General features: G+C 58.0%; 1 protein-coding gene across 9 annotated transcripts in view; it reads left to right on the forward strand.

Moving 5' to 3' along the window:
- ARHGEF10L (Rho guanine nucleotide exchange factor 10 like) overlaps positions 1-26,356 on the forward strand; it is a 156,140-nt gene that overhangs the window by 40,824 nt on the left and 88,960 nt on the right. For 7 of the 9 annotated variants that reach the window (XM_004741351.3, XM_045063843.1, XM_045063844.1 and 4 more), the window contains exons 2-4: positions 13,875-13,954; positions 20,038-20,226; positions 21,025-21,058. In XM_004741351.3, coding sequence (XP_004741408.1) covers positions 13,918-13,954; positions 20,038-20,226; positions 21,025-21,058 — 260 coding nt within the window. In that variant the 5' untranslated portion in view covers positions 13,875-13,917. Of the gene's footprint in view, positions 1-2,740; positions 2,904-5,192; positions 5,274-13,874; positions 13,955-20,037; positions 20,227-21,024; positions 21,059-26,356 lie in introns of those variants that run through there. The other 2 variants (XM_004741352.3, XM_004741354.3) reach the window with 2 other exon arrangements.

Genomic DNA, 26,356 nt, shown 5'->3' on the forward strand with positions numbered 1-26,356 from the left:
TCCCATTTCCCCAGGCCCACTCTCCTTCCGTAGGTCACTTGAAGATACTCCTGACACTGTGACAAGGGGCAACCCTGGGCAGGCTGGGGTCACTATAAGTTATGGCCTGAACGGGGACTGTTGTCCCTGAATTTAGCAGAATATATCTGAGATGCAGCGCGCGAAAGCAGGCCTCCAGACTCTTGCCTCTCTCCACAGCGCTGAGCCCAGCCCGGGAGCTGTCCACAAAGGGTCTCTCTCAGCCAGTCCTGAGGCCCCACCTCCGCCTGACCAGGGATTTGGATTCGGATTCGGGGAATTGGAAAGTCTCCCTGGCAGCATGCACCGACTTTTGGTTGTTTCCACATTTCACACCAACTAAGGGAACTTTGTATGGCTGTTGGGATTGGGGATCCTCCCCTTTTCTGACTTTGACCCCATTTCCTGGAATCTTCACTTGAAAAGCATCGGGAAGCGGGTGGAGGCTGGGCGGGGAGGCTTCTACAGCTGTGTGTCCGCCTCAGGGTCAGGCAGGGGCGGCAGGCTGTCTCGGGGCACGTCACTGGGCACCCTTTGCCCCCCGTGGGGGCTGCTGCACTGTCAGACACCGCGGGAGAGGCTGCCCCCTCCCTCCCCCAACAAGCCTTGCTTGCATGGACCTCATCTCCACTGGGGCCCTGTCCTTGTGGGCCAGGTCTGCCGTCCCCGTTGAAGGAGGTCGTTGGGCATTGATTCACTCAACAAACATTTCTTGGGCACCTACTGTGTTCCAGCCGCTCAGTGAGGCACTTGTGGGCATCGTTATCTCATTTAATCCTTATAACAACCCTCTGTGGTGGGATTCTTGTGATTTTCCTGCTAAAGAGGGGGCCAGGGACCAGAGAAGGGGAATCAGTCTCACTGTCACAGCGAGGCAGTGGAGAGTCGGGACCCCCCCCCCCCCAGGTTTGATCCCAGAGGTCACGCTCCTCAAAACAATACCTGGGGCACGATCGTGGCAAAAGGGGCACCTGAGGACCCCCACCTGCCCCTACAGGGCCAGGGACTGCTTTAGAGCAATGGCAGTCCTAAGTATCGCAGCCCCGCCCCCTCCCGGGCAGGTGGCCGCCTCTCTGGGAGCGGGATGGAGGCAGGGTGGGCTCACCGCTCAGGGCGCCCCTCGTGGTTCCAGCCAAGGGCAGGCACACTGAGAGGAGGGAGTTTGGGAATTTTTTGTAGGGCAGGGCTGGGGGCTGCATCGGAGTCACCTGTTCCAAAGAGCCCTGTTACTGCCTTGGTGAGCACAGGTGTGGACCTTGTTTGAGTTGGTAATGAAGGAGGACCCGTGCTTGGATCCAGCTCCCTGTTTGGGTCAGCATCCCGGGGTGGACTCCAGCCCAGGGCAGCGGGATTCAGGGCAAAGCCATTTCGTGGTTGACACCATCCCCCAGTCTCCCTGCCCCCCATAGGCCCAGTCCAATTTCTCTGCTCCCTTCCCACAGCCCCAGGCAGCGCCTCCTCCCAGGTGTGCAGTTAAATGCGGGGGTGGGGGGGGCTGGACCTCCTGGTCTGCGGAGGGAGGGGCAGCCTGGCACCAGGGAAAGGCCCAGACACACCTTGGATGCAATCAAGGTGCTTCTGAACTTCGGACAAATTGCTCTACTTTCCTTCCTTCCAAGATTTTATTTATTCACTTGACAAAGACACAGCAAGAGAGGGAGCACAAGCCGGGGGAGTGGGACAGGGAGAGGGAAGCCCAATGTGGGGTTCCATCTGGGATCATGACCTAAGCTGAAGGCAGATGCTTAATGACTGAGCCACCCAGGCACCCCCCGCTCTACTTTTCTGAGCCTCAGTTTCCTCATCCGTATAATGGGGCTGATCCTGTCCCCTTGTGGGATGGCCTGCCCCCTCATGGGATGGCCCGCTCCCTGGTGGGGCTGGCAGAAAGACACAAATTTCTGACGCCCCCTCGCAGGTGGGGAGAACAGAGAGCAGCTGGAAGAGGCACTTTGCTAGGGGGGCGGGGTGGGCTGGGGGAACATTAGGACTGAAGTGCTGGTTGCTTTGCGAGCTCAGCCGGAGCTATACTGGGCTGTGCGGTGGAGGCCTCCGTGTCCCCTGGGACCTGTGCACGGCTCGTGTTTCCGGAGGGCCTCGGATGCTGCCTGGCCAGCTCACCCTGCCTCGGCCGGTGGGCTGAGTATTTTTAGCTCTGATTTTGCCGAGGTTTTTTCTGCCCAGACCTCTCTTATGGGACAAAACAGATGGCGCCCTCCCTGAGAGAGACAGAGCTTGGGTCTGAAGAAAGGGACTTGGAGCCAGACTGGATCCTAGTGGGCTTTGAAAGGGAGGCCTTCTCTGCTCCCCGTGGCCAGCCAGCCTGGGCAGCGGCGCTGGCCTCACCTTCTGCGGCCCCAGCTGGAAGCTGCCTGCCCTTCCTTGGAAAGCTGAGCGTGTGCCCGGGTTGCTCACCTGCCTGCATGGGCAAGACTCGTGTGTGCACCTGCCTGCCAGAGTGGCCGAGGGGGGTGGCGCTTGGGACCCCGGGGTCCTGTCCCCTCTCCTGGCCACATGCTTCTGACTCATCAGAACAAGAACGTGGTCATTTTGGGAGCGAGTTTTTAAAAATAGTCCCAGTCCTTCCTCCAGCTCTGCCCCACCCCTCCCTGATCACACCCTGGCGTTGGCCCCAGACCTCTTCCCACACTGGTTTTGGGGAACCGCCTCCTGCCCGCCTTGGCCGGGGATCTGTTTGTGAAGCTCTCCTGGGAGGAGCGGTCCTGGCCACAGGCTGATTTCAGGGAGGAGGCAGCGCGGGCCCAGGAGTGGGGACGCCACGGGCCTCGGCCACCTTCTCCCCACTCCCCTCTCCCCCCAGTAGCAGTGGTGGGACTGAGCCCAGGGCCGGCGTGGGACCAGGGATCCCTTCATTCACTCAGCAGGTGTGTGTTGAGGGCTGCTGTGTGCCAGGCACCGTCCCAGGGGTGTGGAGAGAGCAGTGAACAAAATGCTTAGGCTCCCACCTTGGTTGAATGCACATTCTAGTGGGAGGAAGCTGATAGAAACAGCTGAAATGTCCAGGGGCCCAGAGGCGTTAAATGCTAAGAAGATAGGGCAGTGGCTTGATGGGGATGTGTGTGTACTATTTCAAAGAGGATGGATGGGAAGGCCTGTCTTTGAGCAGAGCTCTGAAGCAGGTGATTGAGCCATCCATGTGTATGTCTGGGGGAAGAGCATTCCAGGCAGAGCAAGTGCAAAGGCCCTGAGGTAGGGGCATGTGTGGGTGTGTGAGGAGCTGCACCATAGTTGTCGTGATTGGGGTAGAGATGCTCTGTGAGGAGAGGTAGGATCTCCATTCTGGGAGGTAGTGAGGATCACACCATGTAGAGCCTTATAGGCCAAAGTGAGGACACTGGCTTCCACTTTGATGGGGTCGGAAAGCACTGGAGGGTTTGAGCAGAGGCATAACTGGGCTGCTGTGTGGAGAACAAAGCATGTGGGGTGAGGGGTGAGGGTGGAAGCAGGAGCTTCCAGTCAGGGGCTGTTTTAAAGGTCCAGATGCGAGGTGGTGACGGTTTGGTGGCAGCCGGGGAGGTGGCCAGAAGTGGTAAGAGTCTGGACGGACTTAGAAGGTAGAGCCAACAAGGCTTGCTGAAGGATGAGATGCAGGGGTGAGAGAGAGGGGGAGTCAGGGTGAGGTGGAGGCTTGTGCCCCAGTCCCTGGCAGGCGGGTTCAGGCATCGGGTGAGCTGGGAGGCTGGGAGGAGTCGGGGAGTGGGCAAGGGTTGGTGTGGACATTGACTTCAGGATGCCTGGCCGACCATGGAGCAGACGCGCCCAGCAGGTGTTCAGGGAGAAGCGGGGATGGAGTTCCAGGGAAGGTCAGGCCGGGGGTGTCCCTGCAGAGAGGGTGTCCTGAACCGTGGAACAGCTGAGGTTGCATGCAGGGAGGCATCTTCCAGTCTGATCAGAGTCCTGAGCCCGGAGCACCCACTGGGCCCTGTAGGAGGAAAGGGGGTGGGGTGGGAGCTGCTGTTGCAGAGGGAGGGGAGCAGCCGGGGGGGGGGGGTGGTGGTGGTGCAGGAAGTGGGGGATGGGGCCCAAGCACTTCCACTGGCTTTGGCATCTCGGAGCGGTGGGGGCAGACACCCCCCCACCCCGACCTAGATAGCTCAGCAGAGAATGGGGGTTGGTCCTGGACAAGGGGCACAGGCAATGTTCTCACAAGGGGAGCAGGGGAATCTTTCTGGTGGTGGCTTGAGCCTGTGTGGGGTTGGTGAGGTTTTTGGATATTTGATCCTTAAGAAGAGCAGTCATGTGCCATCTTTTCGTTCGCCAGGAATAATCCGGGAAAGGGGAGCCAAGGTGTCTCTGGGCTGTCTCTCTTTTTCCCCAGAAAGACACCCCTCTCCTCCTCCCACCCCCAGCCTCCAGGTTCCTCCTGGCATTGGCTCAGAGTCCACGGTCCTTCATGTTGTCTAAGCGGGGTCTGCGTGTCTAACTCGGGGGGTGCCGGCGCTTCTCCATCTGAAGGCCCCCCGGGGTAAAGAGGTGTGGGTCTCTGAGCCCCTGCGGTGGGGAGTAGGAGGCACATGGCCCATCTGGGACCATGCTGGTGTCCTGTGATGTGAAGCCATCTTCCTGACTAAACCCCAAATTCTCTGCTCGTGGAAGCGTCTACACAGCCTGGGGAGGGGGGCAGTGCACAGGCCCCAACAGAGAGTGGGTGCTTACTGGGGACAGTCGGGAGCTGGGGCACTTCCCTCAGCTCCAGCCGCTGGAGCCCTGTGGTGGGGTGGGGGTGGAGAGCCAGGGCTGCCGGTGTGCAGGGGGTCGTGGCTGCGGGTCAGCTTCTATCCCTGACCTCTAATCTTCTTGCCACTGCCTGCTGTGCAGTAATGAGCCATGCCTTCTGGTGAATTCCTGCCCATGCCAGGCAGCACTCCTTACCTCATTCATCCCTCCTCCAAAGCTGAGATACCTCCCTCCCCTTGGTGCAGACTCAGCTAAGAAGGTTCTAGCAAGTAGCGGAGCCAGGACCGGAATACAGTTTGACCCCAGAAACCCAGTCCTAGGCTCTGATCTGGAAAGAAACACAGGGCCAGAGTCCACTGGGCTCCTGGTCAGCAAAGCAGGCTGGGCTGCCCACACTTCATGCTCCTGGAGTGTCCCATGGGCCACCCCCTGCTGGGCAGGTGCACCTACAAACCTGAACTTGGGCCTCTCCTTTGTTCCTTTGTCCCCGGGCTGAGCTGGGGCCCTGAGGGCAGTAGGTGTGCAGTGAAATGCTTTTTGCGTGGGGACAAGGACAGGTAAGCTCGTCAACATGAAAGCAGGGGAGCCTGAGTCCCCCGAGGTGAGGGAGGGGGACTTGGAATGCCAGAGAAGCTTATGTTGCTGTGCTGTGAGTCCCCTTGGTCTCACCATGCCTGAGGCCACTCAGGGACCTCGGGTGCTCCTGAGGCAGGGACCTGATACCTGGGTGTCGGGGGGTGAAGCAGTCAGGCCTCAGCATCCCCTCTCCTTGAGGCTTTCGATCAGCTTGCGGCGCAGCTGGGAGCCACCCAGGCAGTCCTGGCCCCTGCCCCTGGCATCGCCTGTGTGCTGGGGGTGGCTGGCTGGCTGGGACGCGCCTCTTGCCTGCTCCCCCCACCCCTGCTTTCACTGGCAGGCTTGGCCGCCTTCCCGGGGAGGTGCCCTGGCCTGGAAGGCCCAGCTCTTCTGGCCTCTCTGCCCCTGCCTGGGCTTTTCCTGCAGGCCGGACGTTCCGTCCTTCCCCTATATCAGCTCTGTCCAGTTGCACGGAGACAGACCTTCCTTTCCTCGTCCTGCCTTGTGCTTTGCGGCAGTTGAGGCAAGTGTGAGCCTCAGCTTCCCCCATCTGAAAGGGAGAGGAGGCCCACCTCTCAGGTCTGGTTCTAGCATGGAAATGCCATGTTGCTAGAATGAGTTGGCCGGAGCCACACTGCTGCTAGATTGCCCTGGAGGGGGCTACTGGGGAAACAGGCTCGGAAGGGTTGAAGGGGTAACACAAAGTCCATACTGCCCCCCTCTGGCCTCCCGACTGTGGGCCGTGGGGCCCCATCATGTGGACCACCCAGGAGGTGGCTGAGGGCCAATACCCTCCAGGGATGAGGACAGGACAGTTCAGCCTGTAGGAGGAGGCTTTGCCCCTGGCCCTTCAGCGAGGAACCTCTTGACCGGGGCTGTGGGGGGCGGGCGTGAGAGGAGGGAGGGGACTGGGGACCCGTCTGGGCAGCCCTGTTTTATGTACATGGTCTGGCAGCTTCTCCAGGCTGGCTCTGGTTTCCCAGGCAACAGCTCCCAGGGATCGCCCCTGGAGGGGTGCCGAGTGGGTGGGCTCTTCTGCCCAGAGGCTTTCTCCTGGGGGCTGCTCCCCACCTGTCCTGCCTGGAGATCATGGACCAGGGGCACGCCTAGGAAGTCAGTGGGGGAAGAAGGTTAGCGGGTGGGGACGCCTACTCCGGGCTGGGACAGAGCCTCCATTGTCCAAGGCTTCAGCCTTTCACCAAGCCTCACCCCTGCCCACAGCGGAGGTTGCTCCTCGTAGCCCCTCCTCCCCCCTTCCCATGGGGGAAGCCAATGGAGTGGCCTGGCGTCTAGTGGCTGGGGAAGCTGGCCGCCTTGTCCCTCTGGCATTCGGAGGCTGGGGGTCGGGCAGGGAAGATGCTTCCCTCTCTCACCCCTGCACTCACCCACCCCATGTTTCCCGGCGTATACTCCGTGCTGGGGATCCTGCTTAGAACTAGCCCGGGGGTCCTGCCCTGGCTCCCCCACTCATAGGGACTCCCCGCTCAGGAGCTGTGTGTGGTGGGGAAGCTCCCTCAGTCTCCACCTCGGCGGTTGGGGCTAACAGAATTAACAAAAGGACACTGTTCAGTATGCTCACTGCACGGCTGTGAAATGGTGTCAAGAGAAGGTCACCTCGTGACCTCAGGGCTGGTGAGGGTCACAGAGGACAGCGCCGGTAGTCTGGTGGGCGGTCTGTATAGATTCAGTGGGACAATCTGCAGAATGGGATGCTGGTCCTCAAAGAGCTGCAGGAGCCGGGCAGGGAGCTAGCATGGAGTAAGACCCCCGCAGCGTGGTCAGTTGTCATTTCATTTATACCTGCACGTGACAGCTGAGGCCAGGAGGCACAGAGGGGGACTAGCTTCCTGCGGTCTCACGGGTCTCTGTCCCGGGCTCTGGCTCCTGGATGTTCGCTTCTTGCTGGAGCTCCTTGGTGTTTCCTTGGAGGAGTTGCCTTGTCTCTCCAGGATTGCGCCCCGAGCTTCCAGCGGGCAACCGCTTGCACCCAGGGCAGAGCTGCAGGTGGCCTGCTGCTGTGAGCACAGTAGCTGGTGGTCCCCCTCCCACAGGGTGCTCTGTCCACGGCCTGCCTCCCTGCCCCTCCCCCTGCCTCTCCCCCTTGGTCCCTGCCTACCCCCCCCCCCCGCCTACCCCCGCCCCACCCCGGGGTCTTTCTGTGCAAGGCAGGGGATACCTGAGGGGCCTGGAGTTCCCACTTCTCACCTGGGCTGTGCTTCTCTTTACATCCGGCAGGAAGCCCAGTAGCCACAGCTGCCCCAGGCCTGGGGACATGCCCGCCCCACAGGTTCCACAGAGAGTAGGTCCCAGGCAGGTGAAGTTTCTTAGCTTCTGTGCTTAACTCAGTGCTGCTGAGGGGCTGTTGTCCTTCATGTGGGCTGGTGCTCTGGGCACAGACATGAAGAGAAGTCAGAATCCACGGAGGGGGTTGGCTGTTATAATCAGGGCTGTATGTGTCCCAGAATCACTGGGCCCTTTGAAAATGGACTTTCCCTGGCTGCATCCTGAGTTGTCAGAGTCATGGGCTTGGGACACATGTATTTTTTTCTTTTCTTTTCTTTTTTTTTTTAAAGCTTCACAGCCAGCTTTGGGAACCATTTCATGAAATGGGTCGGGGGAGGAGAAACTGGGTCTGGGTTTTGAAGGTTAAGTAGGAGTTTGCTTGCTGGTTGTGAGCGGGAGTTCACATAAACAGCCTGAGCAAAAGGACCCAGGAATGTAAAACAGGTTGGCAAGGTTATGGGCCTGAGGAGCCTTCATGAGAGCTGGAGAAGAGTTTCCAGTTGGGGAGGGCCTGGGAGCTGCTGAGCCCTGAGAGAAGGCAGTGGAGGGGGTAGAGGCGAGTCTTTGAGGGCCTTGGTTGGGTCCTAGACCTCATTCCGAAGGTGACAAGGAGAGTCTGAGGGCCTGTGCTGTGGGATATTCACGGTGACTGCAGGGGGCTGGGGGCAGGTCAGCCCTGGGTCTGTCTGACAAAAGGCCAAAAGCCGCAGAAACATCTGGAAGGCCTGGTTGCTTGGAGGAGTCCTGGTCCTGACCAGCCCAAGCTCTGGTTCTTGCTCCCCTGTCCCCACACATTTCTCCTGGCTTCCAGAAGATGCACACAGCTGCCTCTGAGATCAGGTTTGAGGTGGGTGGGTGGGCCAGAATCTGTTTCTTGTTTGTCTCCTGCCAAGGCTGCCTGGCAGTCCCCTTTCCTGCAGCAAGGCTGCCTGACTTGGATAGGCCAACACCAGCTGCTTCCCCAGCTTCTGGGACTGCATTTCTACCTGTCTGGACCCCTGCCCATCCTCCTCTCCCCCAATGACCTCTTGCTCCAGAGGCCAGTTTTCCCCATCCTCAAACTCTGGGCCTGACTCGGGCAGCCTCCCTAATTAACAGGAGTAAATCTTCAGGCTTCCTCCAGGAAAGAGGGCTGGGGCCACTCTTGATTATGGGTGGGAGATGGCTGGGAGTGAGGTGATCTTGGGAGAAGGGGCAGGTGCAGGCAGGCACAGGGTTTCCCACTGGGCCTCTGGGCTGCATGGACCTTGAACTCTAGAGGGAGGAAGAACTGATAAGCTCGTGGATTAAATTAGAGCTGGGAAGATACCTGCTCGAGTGAGCAGGGCTGCGGAGGGTGGAGGGAGGTGCTCCCTCGGGCTGCGCTCAGCTTGCTGGGTGGTCCGGATCACTGAGCTGACCCCGCTTGGGCCCATCCTGCAGGCTGGGAGCTGGGGCTTCCTCCCTGCCTCCTCTGTCTCTCGCTCTGCCTGTACGTGGCCGAAAAGTTACAGCCTCCTGCTAGCCGTTCTGCCCCGGGGTAGCTGGAAGGAGAGCCCTGCTCACGGAGTCTGCCTGTCTTGGCGGTTGTTTCCCAAGAGCTGACCCTCAAGAGAATAAAGTTGTTCATGACCCTGCTGCCCAAGCTCGGGCCAGCGAACGTCATAGAGCTAGCAGTGGCCGGTATTCGCCGAGAGCACTCTCCGTGTGAAATGCCTCGTTGCATTGGCACGGGACCTCTGCGTGGCAGGGGCTCGGAAGGGAGGTGACAGCTGTGCTGCCGGGAAGTGGAAGAGCTGGGACTGGAACTCAGATCTTGCAACGGATCCCACCCTTTGCCTGCTGCCCTTAGGTCTCTGCCTCTGCAGAAGGAGAGCCGCGGGCCCTTCCCTCCCAGGCTTGGCTTCCGCACCTGAAAAGCCAGACAGAGGGTCCTGTTCAGCGTAAAGGCTTCCTGGTTCTGACCTGCTATGATGTTTTTGCCTTAATGTTCTTATTTATTTATTTATTTATTTAAAGATTTTATTTATTTATTCGAGACAGAGACAGTGAGAGAGAGCAAGAGAGGCGAGAAGGTCAGAGAGAGAAGCAGACTCCCCATGGAGCTGGGAGCCCGATGCAGGACTCGATCCCAGGACTCCGGGACCATGGCCCGAGCCGAAGGCAGTTGCTCAACCAGCTGAGCCACCCAGGCGCCCTAATGTTCTTTTTTAAAACATGGGAATGGTTATTTTTATTGTTCTTTCTTATAATGCTCACCTGAGCCCAACACCCCTACCGTCTGCGGGGGTTTCCTTCCTGGCCTTTTCCTCTGTGCACTTTTCAATCCACGTGGCTTCTGTACTCTGGGGACTCCCTTTGGTTTCCCACTGGCTTGCCTTCACCAGCCCGAAGGCGTCTTTTGCCAGAGACTGTCATGGCAGGACGAGCCTTTTCAGAGAGACCCTCGTTTCAGAGAGCCTCACAACACCTTTCTTCTTGCTCAGACTCCCACCTTGAGAGCGCCAGACCATGCTTAGCTCAAGGAAGACTTTAAAAAAATAAAAATAAAAAAAAGGAAATAGCCAAGTGACTGCACCTGTTTGCTTAAGCACGTTCACGCCCCTGACCTGGCTCCTTGCTTGTGGCAGCCTGGGGGAGGGTCTGCGCGGGAGCCGTCCTGCCCATTTTACAGAGGGGAAGCCCGAGACTGTGAGAGGCTGAGGTCGCACTGAGAGGAGAGACAGAGCCCAGCCTGCAGGCGGGTCTGGCTGCCCCAGGCCGCTTTCCCCACGTCCCGTCCCCGTAGTGAGCCTCCCCGCAACCGGGGCCCCACCCTTCCCGGGGTATGGAATCCACACACTGGGCCCCGCTGCTGTCTCCCGTTTTGGTGCTGGTAGCTTCAAGGGCGGGCATCTTGGCGCTGACTGAGCCTCCTGGCATTGTGTGGTTGGCCTTAGGTATGCTGCTGGGAGCCCCCTGGGACAGGTGGTGGGACCCCCTTTGCACAGATGAGGATACTCATGAGACTCAGCTCACCTGCTGGTGGATAGGAGACTCCAGCCTGAGTCCCCGGCTTCCCCAGCGGAGCTGTGCCCACCGCAGCCTGTGTTAGAAGGGTTCATGATGGCCACGTACCAGCGTGACCCGGGACCCTTCCAAGGGCCTTACATGTGTTTACTCTTAATTGTCTTAGTAACCTGGTGAGGTGCTATTTTTTACTTATTTTATTTTAGGGAGAGAGAGGCAGAGTCCGGGGTGGGGCAGAGAGAGAGAGGGAGAGAGAGAATCTTAAGCAGAGTCCATGTCCAGCACAGATCCTGACGTGGGGCTCTGTCTCATGACCCTGAGATTATGACGTGAGCCAAAATCAAAATCAAGAGTTGGACATTTAAAAAAAAGATTTTACTTATTTACTTGACACACAGAGTAAGCAGGAACACAGGCAGGGGGAGTGGGAGAGGGAGAAGCAGGCTCCTTGCTGAGCAGGGATCCTGATGTGGGGCTCAATCCCAGGACCCCTGGGATCATGACATGAGCCAAAGGCAGATGCTTAAGAACTGAGCCACCCAGGTGTCCCAAGAGTTGGATATTTTAACCGACTGAGCCATCCAGGTGCCTGAGGCACCTGGGACTACCTGTTAGTCCCCATTTTGCAGATGAGTAAACTGAGTGCCAGAGATGGGGGCTAAGTGACTCATCCAAGGTGTCACAGCTCCCGAGTGGGGAGACCAACATGGCGTCAGGTAGCCTGAACTTTCTCCTAACTGTTGGGCCATGAGGGTGTCTAGTGGCAGCGATGGTTGCCCTGAGAGACCCCTACTCCCTCCCCAGTACCCTTCTGAGGCTAGGGGCACATGTGTACAAATGGTGACCACAGGGCTATGGACGTGCACGGAGCTTGCGGGTCCGTGTCCTCGCCTGGAGACCTCACTGCCCCAGATTAGCCTGAAGCAAACGCCCCCAGATTCCAGCGCCCAAGTCCGGAGAGGCGGTGTGGTTAAAGGAGGGAGAGAAGAGCTTAGAGCCAAGCCTCCCGCCGAATCCCCGTGTTGTCACCTGTTCCCTTGCCTCTGGGACCTCAGGCAGATCCCTCCTTCTCTGTGCCTTGGTTTCCTCATCTGTAAATGCAGGCAGGCAGGTAAAGCTCTGGGCTCCATACATGCTGGTGTCTCTCTTCTTTCCTGGGGAAAGCCTTGGGCTTGGAACAGGGGATAGGAATCAACCCTAAAAGGTGAAGAGAAAGGGGAGTACAGCTTTCTGGGCTGGAGGGAAAGGATCCTGGGTTTCTGCATTATCAAAAAATTGTATCTGAGCAGCAATTTGCATACGGGCTGGGACTAGGCACCTCTCTTTTCCCTCCTGTAAAATGGGCATCAGTCTTCCTGTTACTTCCTCAGTGGTTCCAAATGAGCCGCAGGGAGGAGGGGCCCTGCGTGAGGAGGGCTGTGTGGCTGTTGTGGGATCTTTTGACTTGCGAGGGAATTTGCAGACATTTTTGTTTGTTTCCCAAAGCCCTTTGCCGAAGATAAAATTTTAGTCTTGACAGTTCTGAGTTCGGGGCGACAGGGCACTGCCCCCTATGTAGTGGAAAGTAATTTGCGTCCAACCAAAATGCAAATTGCATTCTCTTTGACCCAGCGATCCACTTCCAGGCTCGTGCCCTAGAGGCTCATGTATCCATTTGCTCAAGGCCCTGTGTATGGGGCACATGAGTCACTGCCTTGTTCAGATGGTCAAAACCCTGGGGATCCCTCGGCGTCCAGTGGTAGAGTTACATCAGTTACGATAGAGCCAAAAAAAAAAAAAAAAACCCCAAAACCCTGTACTACGCAGCCGTTCAGAAGAGTGAGGCTGATGTCTATGTCCTGGTGTGAACTCATCACCATGGTTCTTTTCTTTCTTTTTTTTTTTTTTTTCATCACCACTGTTGTTAAGCTTAAAAAAAAGGCAAGTGGGTCACAGCAGGTGCAGTGCGCCCCTTCCCCCCGAAGTGGGAAACAAGACGGGGATGCAGGTACAGGGATAAGCAGGACACTCATGGAACATTCAGGACCCCTAAGGACCTAGTGCGGGCAGTCGCTTCGGGGGATTGGGGCAGACTGGGCGTACTTAAGCCGTCTGGGGTTTGAGAGGCCCTAGAGCGTGATGAACTAATGAGCATGGTGTTGGGGGCTCACGGCCTGTGTTCGAACCCTGGCTCTGCCGCTCAGTAGATGTGTGATCTTGGGCAACTTAACCACCCTGGGCCTCATTTTCTCGTGGTTTGGATTAATAGCTGTTAATATTTGTAAAATGCTGAGAACAGCATCTGAGCCATGGTAGGCGCTATGGGAACGTTGGCTGTTATTAATTAATTGCCATTTACATGCGTTTTACGTTTATTTAGGAAGCCAGTTTAAAAAAAAAAAAATAAAGCCTTTAGGATTGGAGAGGAAAGCAGGCATGTAGCCAGTGTGTGTCAGTAGCCAGTGTGTGTCAGAGGCTGATTGGACTGGAGGGCTCCTGCTTTCCCTCCAGGACTGGCTCTCCTCTCCTCAGAAAGGCCTAGAAGGACAGCCCCTAGCTCAGGATGAGGGGTGCCAGGAATGAGTGGGAAGAGCCTTTCCCTCACTGCTGGGACTTTTGGCAAGGCTGGTGAAGCCCTCACCAGGAAACAGGCCAGGAAACACTGGGCTCCCAGTCCAAGCTTTGGGATTCTGCCCCTATCTCTGGCCATCTGCCTCTCTGCATCCCTTCACTTCCTATACACCCATGTGCCAAGGCCAGTGGCCCCTCACCAGCTGGCCAACTCAATGGGGCTGGACGGGGAGAGACAAAGAGAGAGTAAATGCCCTTCGGTGGGGCTGCAGGTGGGGCTGGTGTGAGGGGCCTGACTCCGGGGAGCTGTGGTCACTGGGGGGCTGGGATGAGGACGTGTTCGGCCACATCCGTGACAGTTCAGGCATGATCCAGCTTCTGGAACACAGGGGCCAGAGCATAAGCCCGACCTCTGGGGCTGGATTTCATCTGCAAGCCAGAAGGGAGGAAGGGGGTTATCTAGTGGGCCCACCAGGGTCCCCACGGTCTCTAGGCACTGTGCCAAGGGAAGGTCTGTGGTGGCACGGGTTTTCTGGGAAGATGGGGTTATAGCTCTGCAGTTGCTGGTTTTCTGGGTTAATGATTTATGGGGGATGGGGGCTGGGCTTTTTCCAGCGCCTTCCAGCGCTCGGGCAGCTGCTGGGGAAGGCGTGGGAGAGTGGGTGGGCTGGAGTGCACAGACTGAGCCAATGACCCCTCTCTGCTTGTTGAAACTTTGCCCTTGAACTCCATCTAATTAGGTTTCTGGCCTTTTTTCACAGGCGAGCGGCTGGGACGGTGCTGGTTTGAGCTGGACCCTGTCTGATGGCTTCCTCCAGCCCTCCTCCACAGACTGCTACAGGTACCGTACCCCAGGCTTCCTGCGCGGCCCTCCTCAGGTTGGGCCACGGGGCTGGTGGTGGGCACTAGTGCTGGAGCAGGCTGAGCCTGCCTGTGAATCCCATTCTGCCACCGGCTAGCTGTGCCCCCTTGGGCAGGTGACTGCCTCCTGCTGCCTCAGTTTCCTTGTCTGCAACATGGAAGTCATAATCTCCTTCTCCAAGAGGAGGCTGTAGACAAGGGATGGTTCTTCACCTGAGATCCCCTGGAGATTTTAAGCTTTTGTTTAAAAAATTTTATTTATTTATTGAGAGGGTGGGTGAGAGAGAGAGAGCACAAGCAGGGGCAGGGGCACGGAGAGGGAGAAGCAGATTCCCCACTGAGCTGGGAGCCCGATGTGGGGCTCGATCCCCGGACCTCGAGATCGTGACATGAGCTAAAGGTAGAGGCTTAACGGACTGAACCTCCCAGGCGGCCCTGGAGATTTTAAACTTTTAAGAGCACAGCCCACAGACATGACAACAGGAGTGGCGTGCTTGGGGGTGGTGAGGGTTGAGGGGAAGGGCCGGGTCATCAGCAGGGCAGTGTTGTCAGAGTTATGGGGCGCCTGTCTTTGGATCATCCTCTGGGGGCGCGGAGAGCAGACAGGTGGCCAGTAAAGGCTTTTCCACCAGCACAGCCCTGCTGTCGACACTGTGCACTTAGTCAAGCGACTTGGTGTCTGCATGGCTTTGCTTCCTCACCCATAAACATGGGGACAGTAATGACACCCTCTGGGGTGCTATCGCAAGGCTTAACCATGGAAAGTGCTGGCGTGTGGTAATCAATCGCTCCATGAACAGGAGCTGTTATGCCTGTGGGTGTCGCAGGACAGGGGGCTGATGCTCTGCTCTGAGCCCGGGGCGGAGACCATGAGGGGCCACGTCCTCCCCGAGCCTTCGTGTTCTTCTCCGAAGGGTGGGGACCCGCACAGTGAACCCGTCTTCATGGCACACGGGTGGCTTCTCAGGTCTCCTGCCTCTGGGTTGGCTGTCCCTGGGCTGGGCCAGCTCTGGTCTAGCTGCCTGTCCAGATGGGCGGGAAGGGCGCAGTTCAGCCCTCAATTATCCAGGGAGGGACCTCCTGATTTTTCCTTCTGATAAGGAGCCCTGTCTGGACGGCCCAGTCTCAGTCTCAGGAGCACGGGAACAGAGCTGTGGGGAACAAGGCATCTCCTGGTGTGTGACTGTGACTTGGGTCGCAGGAGGCTCCCTGCTCTCTCTCCTGCTGTGGGCATTTTGCACCCTTTCTCCGATTCACCAAAAAGTGAGGGGCGCCTGGGTGGCTCAGTGGGTTAAGCCTCTGCCTTCAGCTCAGATCATGATCTCAGGGTCCTGGGATCGAGCCCCGAATCGGGCTCTCTGCTCAGCAGGGAGCCCGCTTCCCCTCTCTCTCTCTCTGCCTGATTGGGATCTCTCCCTCTCTGTCAGATAAATAAATAAAATCTTAAAAAGAAAAAAGTGAGAACAAAATGACCTTGTGATTACATCAGCTCAGTTCCATTCAACAAACATCTGACCTTTATTGTTCCAGTTGTATCTGATATTGCTGGCTGGTATCATGTGCTAGAAACAGGCTTTCTGCCATTTGCTGATGGTTGGAGAGCTTCCTGCGGCCTTACCAAGTAGAATTCAAATTCCCCCAAACACCTCTTCATGGTCCTACGGCTGCCAGCCTCTTTGCTTATCATGTCTTCGGCTCCCCTGGGTTCCAGGCCGCGTGTTCTCCCCTTCTGCTGTGGCTGCAGCCTGGGGTACCAGCCCCCGTCGTGAGCCTGGCAGACCTTTATTCATCCTGCGAGGCTCTGTGCAGGGGCGGCCCCGTGCCCAGCGTTGTGCCAGGCCCAGCCAGCGCGAGCCCCCGGATGTCCCTGGGCACGGCTCAGGCCCTGGGGTTCCAGGATCATCTCTTGCCATATTTGCCTGCCTCTCCCTGCAGTGAGCTCCTTGACACTGAGGGGCTGAGTCTTACTCCTCTTTGAACCTCCTGGCCCCGGGGTCTGCTGGGAACAGTCTCCTGGATGCAGACGTGACTATGACCGTCTTGCCTGATGTCCCTGCACACAGTCCAGGGCCGGGGGCTCTGTGGCCGGGCCTGTGCCTGGGAAGGCCAGTGTATTTCCCCCAGAGCCCGGGGTGGGGCTCGGACTCGTGGCAGTCACCATAATAATCATAGATAATGGTAACACCACGGCAGGCCCTGACAATGGGCGGGACCATTATCGGCAATGAGCCCGGGCCTCACACCTGGCTATCTCACGTTTGGCTCCCGACACCTGTTGGTTCACTCTGCCTTCTCCCTCCTGTCCCCTGTCTGGGCCTCCCAGCAACCCCGAGAGCCGGTCGCTATTCCTGTCCTCGTTATAGGTCACTAAGCTGCAGCCAGGGGGCTACTGAGACCCTGTGTTCATAGGTCGGCATCTAGGAGAGCTGGGGTTGGAGCCTGGTGGTCTGACTGACTCCCTGGTCACCACCTGATACTGGCCAGGCACATGGGGACCCCACTGCGACTCAGGCCGATTTAAGTACGAGGGACCAAGGACACTGAGGCTCCTGGGGTCAGGGTGCATCTGTGTGTGGTGTCAAGAAAATAATGGGTGGGGACTTTGTAGTCTCATTCTATCATTTTTAAACTTATTTTGCTTTGTTTTTCAAGATTTAGAGCATGTGCGCGTGAGAGGGAGCTGGGGAGAGGGGCAGAGGGAGAGTGAGAGAAGCAGGTTCCCTGCTGAGTGGGGAGCCTGACCTAGGGCTCCATCCCAGGACCCTGAGATCCCGACCTGAGCCGAAACCAAGAGTTGGATGCTCCACCAACAGAGCCACCCCTGTGCTCCAGTGTTTTTAAACTTTTAAAACCACAACCCATAGGGGCACCTGTGTGACTCCATCAGTTAAGTGTCTGCCTTCAGCTCAGGTCATGATCCCGGGGTCCTAGGATTGAGCCCTGCATCAGGCCCCTTGCTCTGTGGGAAGCCTGCTTCTCCCTCTGCCTGCAACTCCCCCTGCTTGTGTTCTTTCTCTCTCTCTCTCTCTCTGTCAAATGAATGAATGAAATCTTTAAAAAATAATAAAATAAAACCACAACCCACAGGCATGAGAACAGGAGTGTGCACATACATGTGTACGTGTGTGTGTGTGTGTGTTTTCAGCAGATACTTACTGTGCACCTATCATGTGCTGCACACTGGAGTGTAACAGTGAGCAGGACAGACTGGAATCCTTCATGAGCTCACATTCTCGTTAGGACACAGTAAAATGCATAAAAGTGTCAGCCATCACCACTGACGAGGGCCATAGACAAAAGTAGAGCAGGCAGGGCCATCAGGGAGTCCAAGGGTGTCTCTGTGGGCTGTTTTGGTCATCTGGAGATGACCCAGAGTAAAGACCTGAAGGAGGTGAGAGCAGGAGAAGATACCTGGGGAAGAGCATTCTGGACCCCAGGATGGAAGGTGCAAAGGTCCTGAGGCTAGAGCACATCTGGCACGTTCCTGGTGCACCAGGGAGACCAGTGTGGCTGCTGTGGAGTGAGCGAGGGGAGAACGGTGGAAGATTCGATACCCCCTGTAGGTCACAAAAACAATTAATCTGGCTTCCAGCTCAACCCCTGGATTTCCTTTATTAGTTCATCATCTCAGGGCCTGGTGTCCAAGGGCTCAGCCAGCTTCTGGAAGCAGCAGGGCTCAGTGGAGAATGTAGAATGGGAACGAAGACAGAACGAGCTCCGAGCTGGCTCCCCACTTACTCGATGTAAGGTTGTGGGTGTGTCACTTCACTGCTTGAATCTCTGTGGCCTCGTCTGTCCATTGGGGGTGGTCGTGAGGCTTAGACCAGGAGCTGCGTGGGGGTCATTTCAACCTTCTCAACCAGGGTTTGTGTCTCTGATCTGGGGAAGGAGCTTCAGCCACTGGCCACATCACTGCCTGTCGATGTTGGCCTGAGCTGTCCCCAAAGCTCCCAGGAGGAGAGGGGGGCCCCCACCTCAGAGACCCCCATCTGGTGGGGAGGAAGCCTGAGCTCTGGGCTTCAGCTGCACTCCAGTAGCTGGGGAAGGGGCTTTGTGAATTTGATACATTTGCACCTGGAATGTTCTGCTCTGCAAACTCCCAGGTCCTTATGGGGAAGGGATTGGATTTTTCTAGTCCAAGAACTGCTAATGTGGGATATGCTCATCTGTCTGTCAGTTGTGCCATCCAGCTGTCTGTCTGCTCCATCTACCTTCCTGCCTGCCTATTCCTCCTTCCAGCCCTGAGCACCTATGGGGGCTGAGCCCACAGATGTGATCCCGGCGTCAAGGATCCCGGCTGGGAGGGACCTTACTGACAACAGGTGTTACTGTGTGATGCGGACACACAAGGCCCTCGGCCAAGGGCTACATCTACTGGGCAGTTCCCAGGCAGGGGTGATTTTGTCCCCCAGGAGACACTGAGCAATGTTTGGAGACACCTATGGTTGTCACAGCTGGAGGCAGTACCTGCTTCTAATGGGCAGAGGCTGGGGATGCTGCTGTCCATCCTGCAGGACGCCCACCATGAAGACCCCAGGGCCCCAGAGTCAGCAGGGGGTGGTGGGTGGAGAAACCGCGACCTACTTCCCAGTTCACGTTCACCTTGGCCATATGGGGCAGGTGCTGTTTTTATTATCCAGTCTATGGAGGGAGAAACCAAGCTTCCAAGAGGTGAAGATACTTGCCCAGAACCACACGGCTGGTAGGGGGCCCTGGCAGGGCCGGAGCACGAGCTCTGCATCTTGTGGCGTGAGCTACAGTGGAACCGAAGGGGCGGTCAGCTTTGCAGACTTCTCTTTTTTTAATTTAATTTTATTATCTTTTTTTTATTTACTTATTTGAGAGGAAGAGAGTGAGTGCAGGACTGTGAGTGAACATGAGGTTGGAGGAGGCAGGAGGAGCTGGGAGGAACGGGGAGGAGGGACAGGGCAGCGGAGAGGAGGGGCAGGGGGACAAGCAGACTCTCTGCTGAGCAGGGAGCCCGGTGCGGGGTTCGATCCCAGAGCCCTGGGATCATGACCTGAGCCAAAGGCAGACACTTAACTGACTGAGCCACCCGGGTGCCCCAGCTCTGCAGACTTTTAAAACCAGGCCACATTGCCCTTTGGTTTTGGAGCAGGTTGGCATGAAGTAGGGAGATGGCAGAGTGAACCCCTGAGGTTCTGTCCGGCCCTAGGTTTGAGGAAGGAAGTCCTCCAGGGGAGAAGACCAGGGACCTCAGCTTGGTGAAGTGGGTGGAGAGGTGAGGGCCCATTAAGCTCTTTAGGAGAGAGAATCCATTCCTTTTCTTGTTTAACAGAAGTTGCTGAGTTTCCACCGTTGGCCAGGCCATGACCCGTCCTGGCCGTGACCCATCCCTTAAAGGGGATCTTAGGGATCTGAGATCGGCCCAGGCATACAAACAAGCAAAAACACATCCTCACAGGTTATACGGGGAGGAACGGAGGCAGAAAACAAGGGGCTGCAACGGGGGGGGGGGCACGGCGGGGGCGGGGCTCTGCTTCAGTGGAGCTTTGATGGACAGCGGGAGGGCACAGCCGGGCCGGGAATCTGGGGGCGCAGGCTCCTCGCCCCGCCCAGCAGGTCTGCGCCCTGGTCCCTGCAAAATGGCTTCCTCTGGGCTCCGGACACCCAGGAAACTGTGTTTCCTGTGGCTGGGCTGTGTGCACGACAAGTGTGTGCGCTCACCTACACGTGGGAAGAGCACGCAGGCACGCACACGAAGGGAAGGACGCACGCAGGTGTGTGCTCACACGCACACGCGCAGGTGCGATGAAAAAGCCTCTTTGCTGACAAATGGGGAAAGAGGAAACAGGAAAGGCGGACATCCAACCAGGCTTTGCTCCCTCCTCTCCGTCTACTGCTGGCCTCCTTATAACCCTCACCCACCACGGGTCACCCTTTCGAGCGCAGGGAGGCCAGCCGGCCCGGGCAGGGGTCTCCTCGAGTCCCTGGGAACCGCCGTCACGCCGTCCCTCAGGCCCACAGCAACTCCCCGTGGTAGCCATCGCCTTTGACCAAACCAAACCCCAGACCCTGCTTCTGCTAACTCCTCCCTTTCAGGAGATCAGCTGGTTCCGGGAGGCCCCGGCCCCTCCCCCGAGGCGGAGGACGACCCTGGAGAAGCTTTTGAGTTTGACGACAGTGACGATGACGAGGACACCAGCGCTGGCCTGGGTGTCCCAGGCGTTGCTCCAGAGAAGGACATCGAGGACGCCCCACTGATCCACTTGGACTCCGCCCCCATCACTGGTAAGGTGTTTTTGGGAGCCTTGGGTCCTCCCATTTCCGGGCCTCTGGGGCTACAGAAAGCCACGAGCCTGGTGGAAGCTCCAGGCTCCCAGGGATGCCTCCCAGCCGCTCCACTGTCCCCAGAAGCAGGAAGGGAAAAACCACTGAGAAGTTGCATTCCAAGGCTTCCCTCGGGAACTGGAGATTCCAAGCGTTCCTGCAGAGTCTGGCTTACTTTGACACATCAGTCATGGACATGGTGGGCCCCGTATTGGGCGCTGGGCACAGTCGCTGCCCAGGGCTTGTGTCTCCGAAGCCCCTCTTCCCTGGCAGCTTCTCCCAGGGAGTCACACCAGCTGGAGAAGCCACCCCCCAGGCGTCCCGGTGGCCCTAGGGGTGGGAGCGCCCTGATAAGGCGGTGTTAAATGGCAGCTTCTGGGCTCTTGGGTTGTGTCATCTGGGAGAGACTGGGGACCGGCCTGGCAGGAACTTCCTGCAGGCTTGGGGACAAGGGGCTCCTTGAGGAGCTGGGGGTGGGGGGCAGGGTCAGAGCAGGCAGGGCGGCTGATTCCGGTTGGAGTTGGGACGTGGGCCACAGTGGTGGGAGGGGAGGTGGTGCAGGTAGGACAGGTAGGGGAGCTTAATGACAGCGCGGTGGCGGGGGAGGGGGGAGGGAGACAGGAACCCAGCAGGCACCCAGGTTGGCCCAGGCCCCGTCTCCGGCACCCCAGGGAGGCTGGGAAAAGGGGGCGGGGATGGATCGAGTCCATAGGGACCAGCCTATGGTCTGACGGGCTCTCCTCTGCTCTCTTCCCACAGACCCAGACCCAGCAGCCTCACCACCCCAGACACAGTAAGTGAGCCCTTGCTTTGGTGGTTGGAGAAAGAGGAGACACTGGGCAGGAGGGGTGGAGGAGGGTGCTGCTGTCCCCAGGACCGCTCCGGCTTTGGCTGAAGCTGCACCAGCCCTTCTCTCCCTCTGTGGCCTCCTCAGCCAGCTGGGGGGATGGGCTGCACGACTGCGGCTGGGGGGCCGTAAAATCAGAGGCCTCTCAGGGTTTTGCTCACTGCTGTTTACTGCCTGGCTTTGGGGACCTGTGTGCTTAGAGAGTGGTGGGCCTGGCTTTAAATCCTGGCCACCGTGGCAGGGGAAGGGGTCTCCTTTGTCCCCTGGTGTGCTGAACCAGGGGGGCCTGATTCTCAGGCTGGTGTCACCCAGTGGGAAAGCTCAGAAATGCAGTTTCCCGCCCCGGGTCCCTGGAGCCAAGGCAGATGTGGAGTCTAGGGTCGGAGTCCCTGTATTTGCCATCCAGAGTGGGTGGGCCCTGGGAAGGTTTCTGCTGGGCCAGAGGTAGGGATCGGCCTCTTGTCCCAGGCAGGGCCTGCCCGCCTTCTCCTTGTGAGTCCTGGAGGCCAGGCTGGGTGTCTGGCTGGTGATGGTGCAGTGCTGGGATGGTCACTGATGGCTCGGAGAGCTGGGGTCATATCATGCTGTTATTATCAGCCCTGCTGGTCAGGTAGCTCAGAGAGTGTTTCTGGGAGAGGGGCACAGCCTCTGCCTTGAACCCAGCTGCCCACTCACCTGTGCTTGGACTCAAGCTAGGGCAGCCCCAACCCCCTTAAAGACCATCTCCTGGCCACAGTGGGGTGTGAGCTCTGGAGGTTCAAATCCTCACCGAGCCCCTCCCTAGCTGGGTGGCTTTGGGCTGCCTGGGAACCTCTCTGAGCCCCAGTTTCCCTGTCTGTGTGATGGAAGTAATACCCATCTAGGAGCATTGTGGGGAGCGAGAGAGGCTGGTCGAAGGATGAACCAGATGTGTTCCCTGAGTTCATTTCCACTCCGCCTCCTGTCCTTACTGGGTGTTTCCAGTGATGGGGCAGGAGGGACAGAGTCCCTGTGCTTGGAGTGTCTGCCTCTCAGGCTGGGTCTGGATTGCGGGGTGGCTTGAATAAATGTACCTTTGAGTCCCCTTACTGGGCCAACCCTGGATCTTGGCAGGAGTTCTCTGGAGCCTCCCTGCCTGCCTTTAGTTTCCCAGATGTGGAGATTGGGAGCAGGACTTGTCCAAGGCCACACAGTGAGATGCTGACAGCCCTGGACTCCTTGTCCAGTGCTCTCTGTGTGCTCCCAGCCGCACCCTCCCTTCCAGATCTCTGTTTACTTCAGTTCCAGCTTCTTCCCTGGGTGGTGACTTTCCATTCCGGAGTCTTCTGGGGGAAGAACCATTCAGCCTTCTCCTTGTTATCCAAGAGAAAGGGAAAAAAAAATTGCTTTCTTTTCTTTTTCTTTTTTTAATTTTTTTTCAGAGTTTCCTAAAGGTAGTCACTAAGCAAACACTGTTTTGAAAAAGCAAATCACCCACTGGAAGCCATTTCACCAAATCTCCCTGCATTTCCCCCCTGGCCCCTGCCTGGAGGTTTGGAAGTGGCCCTGGCCTTTGCCTGGCTGCCTACCTGGCCTCTGGGGGCTCCTGATGATCCCAGGTCTTGGCAGAGCTGCAGGCCCTGGGGGGTCTCACCCCCATCAGGGCACTCACTCCCAGCTAGGGAGGGATGCAGGGTCGGTCGCATCCCACGTCCCCACAGGTGAGCCGCCAGGCAGGCGCATGTTGGGGAAGAGAGGCCTGGAGTCTGGGTCTTGGGACACCTGGGAACTTGGGCTCCGAGCCACAGGGAGCTGGCTTCAAGTCTTCCTCTGTGCTGGCTGCGAGTCTTTGAGCAAGTGGCTGCCTGTCCCGAGCCTCACTCCTGATCAGTAACGAGGGCATCATCAGCCTCCTTTCTTGCGGGACTCCAGGAAGCGTATGTGAGTTACTAGTTACCCCGTGCTCAGCTGGCCCGAGCCAGCTGCTCCAGATGTATTTGCTGTTGTTACTCTGGGTCCTGATTCAGATGTGGTTTTAGAGGGAGCTGCTTGGTACCCTCGTAGTCAGACAAACCCGGGTCTGACCTGGTTCTCGCAGCCGGCTGCCCCACCTCTCTGAGTCTGCCCAGGGAAGTGAGTCAGCCCTGTGGGGCGGCAGTGACGGAGCTGTCACAGGCTGACTGGCTGTCCAGGTACCTCAGCAGGGGCATCGGGTCTGAGTCCAACTTTGAGGCCTGTGGACTCCGCTGTCCCTGTGCCTGCTTGGCTGGGGGAGGCAGCCAGGCTGCTGTGGGGAGTCTGTGAGGAGCCCCTGGGGTGATTTGAGGGTCAGGCCACACTCAACCATCCAAGGAGCAAGCATGGTGGGGAGGTCGCGTCCGTCCCTGCTGCTGGGCAAGGGAAACCTACCAAGGGTGGCTTTCTCTTTCTGCAAGACACATCTGGTGCCAGGTAACAACAGCAACAGCAAAGATAATAGTGACGAGAATGATCATGTTTACTGTGTCCCCCGGGGCTCCGTGCCCAGTCCCACAGACGCCTCTGCTGCCACATCTGTGGCACAGGTGGGGAAGCTGAGGCTCAGGGAGGCGTGGCGGCCAGGGTTCCATACAGAGAGGGCCCGTTCATTCAGAACAGGGGCTGGAACCTGGGCCTCTGTCCATGGGGGTGGGTGTTTGACTGTGGCGCTGCCCTCCAGGGACATGCTGGGGACTCCCAGTCTGGACTCAGGACCTCAGACTTTGGCTCATGGTGGGGGAGGGGTGCGGCCGGCTGCATAGGGACCATCCGGCTGTGTGTGTGTTTCCTGGGGGGAGCATTTTGCCTACCAAGAGATTTAACTTTGCCTCCTAGTTCTGAGGAGAGTCGTTTGCAAACAGTTGGTCAGAAATCCCAGAGCAGAGTGGCCTCAGCCTGTGATCCTGGGCGAGGCCCCTTCCCTTAAAATGGGAGCAGAGTAGAAGCAGCCCCCTCCGCTCGGGGTGGAGCGCCTCCCCCCACCCCGCCCCCCACGCTGGCTCCCTGGAGCGCCCGTGTTTAGGGTAGGGGTGTGAGGTCTTATATTTGCTGCTGGTTTAGCACACTGCTTGGGGGAGTACCGAAGGCATCGTGTTGCATATATCACGGGCCCTGGAGGACAGACGGACGAATGGGGTCTGTAAGGCAACTTCCAGTGTCTCCATGAAGAGGAGGAGGAGGAGGAACAGTGTGGAAATGGGGTCTCGGAACTCTGGCACTGATGGGGGCTGGGATGGAGGCCAGTGGGAGGCAGGCTCTGAGTGGCCGGATGGCCCGTCCCACTGATGCTGGCGGAGTCGGCGAGCTAAGTGCACGTGCTTGTGATCCTCTTTCCCGGCACCGCAGCCCCAAGAGATGGGGTGACTGGTCTTGCTACTGGAGCGTGGCCATGGGGGGCCGGCTGTGCCCTGGGGGACTCCGATGCGCATGCGCTCAAGCACCCTGCCCTCGTGCTGGGGGCGTCTGGCTGGAGAAGCAGCCAGAGCACCAGCGGTTGCTGGAACGAGAGCGTGTGGGTCGCCGGCTTCCTGTGTTTTCCCTGGACTCGGGCCCGCACCTCTTCCCTCTGAGGGCACCGGCCCCCTCTGGAGTTGTTTGCTTTTCCTGTCCAGTTGTCCTGCCACCCCCAGAGAGCCCCCTGCAGCCTGAGTGTTTCCTGCCGGGTCAGGCTTCTGGCTCCTGTCCGGGCTGCAGGGATTCTTACCGGCTCCCGGGACGTGCCTGGGTATCTAGATAAGATGGGCTGGTCAGGGTCTCTCACCTGGGCCTGGACTCTGGGGAAGCAGCTGGGCAGTGGATTCCTGGAAGTGCCGAGAAGCCCTGTCCTCTCCGGATGCATCAGGCCCAGCTCAGGGAAGCAGCATTCGGCACTGGAGGGCCTATGGCTTCTGAGGCCCCTGGGTGTGGGGGGCATGTGGGTCTTGCGGGGGACAGCTGGACAGAGCTGGAGTGCCCCCAGCCCTGGAGGAACTTCTCGCTGGCAAAGTCAGTCACCGGCTTGTTACTCAGTGCTTTTCAGATGGCAGAGCCCCAGCATGGAGTTGTTTGCAATCCCAGGCTTGCCCTTAATCTCACTGTTTCTGCAAATCTGGAGCATTTCTGGCCTCCTGTGTCCTGTCCTGGGGGCGGTCCATGTGGGGCCCAAGGCCTGGCAGAAATCAGCTCCCGCCAATGGATTCCCTCATTGGAGGATAATGGGGACCAGGCCCCTTTAACACTAGAGACCTCTCTCTCTGGCTCTTTGCTAGGCCCCGAATTGGAAAAGCTGTATTTTTTGGTTTTTGTTTCTCTTTCCTCTCCACCTCTGGTTATGAGGGGTTTCCACATCCGAGCTGTGGCCTTTGGATCGCAGCATGAAAGGGGCAGCACTGAGGTACCCGGCAGAAAAGCCTGACACAGTGTCTCCCGAAAAAGGGAGCTGTGTGCCCATTTGATGCACTGAGTGCCCAGTCGGGAATCTCGTGGAGTCCAGCCCTGGATCTCTGCAGCCACGGGATGACAAGCCTTAGCCTCAGCCATCCCTCATCCCTAGTGCCGGGCCCAAAGAAGTCCCAGTACTAATAGTTTACGTGTGCATGACTTTATAGTTTCTCTGGTCCTTTCCACACATCTCACTGCGGGTCTCACAGCTGTGGTGGGCAGGATAATGCAACCCCCTCCCACCCCCGCACCAAGTGCCACGTCCTAACCCCCAGCGCCTGTGAACCTGTTACGGTCTATGGGAAAGGGATTTGGCAGATGCAAGTTAAGGATCTGAGAGGGGGAGATTGTCCTGGATTCCCAAGGTGGGTGCAGTGGAATCACACGGGTTCTTATGAGACAGGCAGGGGTGTCCATGTCAGAGGGAGATCGAAAGAGGCCATGCTGATGGCGTTGGGAGATAGAGGAGGGGCCGTAAGTCAGGGGATACGGGCTGCTTCCAGAGGCTGGAAAGAGTCAAGGGAATGGCTCCTCCCCAGCGCCCCCCGAAGAGCAGAGCCCTGCCAACACCTTGCTTTTACCCTAGGGAAAACCGTTTTAAACGTCTGATCTCTACAACCACAGGATAATTCATCTGTGTTGTGATTTGTCGCAGTAGCAGTGAGGAGATGAACACAGCTGGAAAGGGGTCACTGTTATGGATCCTACTGTGCAGGCCCAGAGGGGGGCAGCCCCTGGTGCGGGGCTGGTGGCCCCTGAGCTCACAGCCAGAGGACAGGGCTCCGTTCGCCCTCCCCCTGCAGCCCTCCTGGCCTGCCCAGGCTGGTGCCGGGGCCGCCCTTGGCCAGT

This window comes from Mustela putorius, unplaced genomic scaffold (assembly GCF_011764305.1).
Source record: "Mustela putorius furo isolate JIRA1106 unplaced genomic scaffold, ASM1176430v1.1 tig00003853_pilon_pilon_pilon, whole genome shotgun sequence".
NCBI classification, from domain to species: domain Eukaryota; kingdom Metazoa; phylum Chordata; class Mammalia; order Carnivora; family Mustelidae; genus Mustela; species Mustela putorius.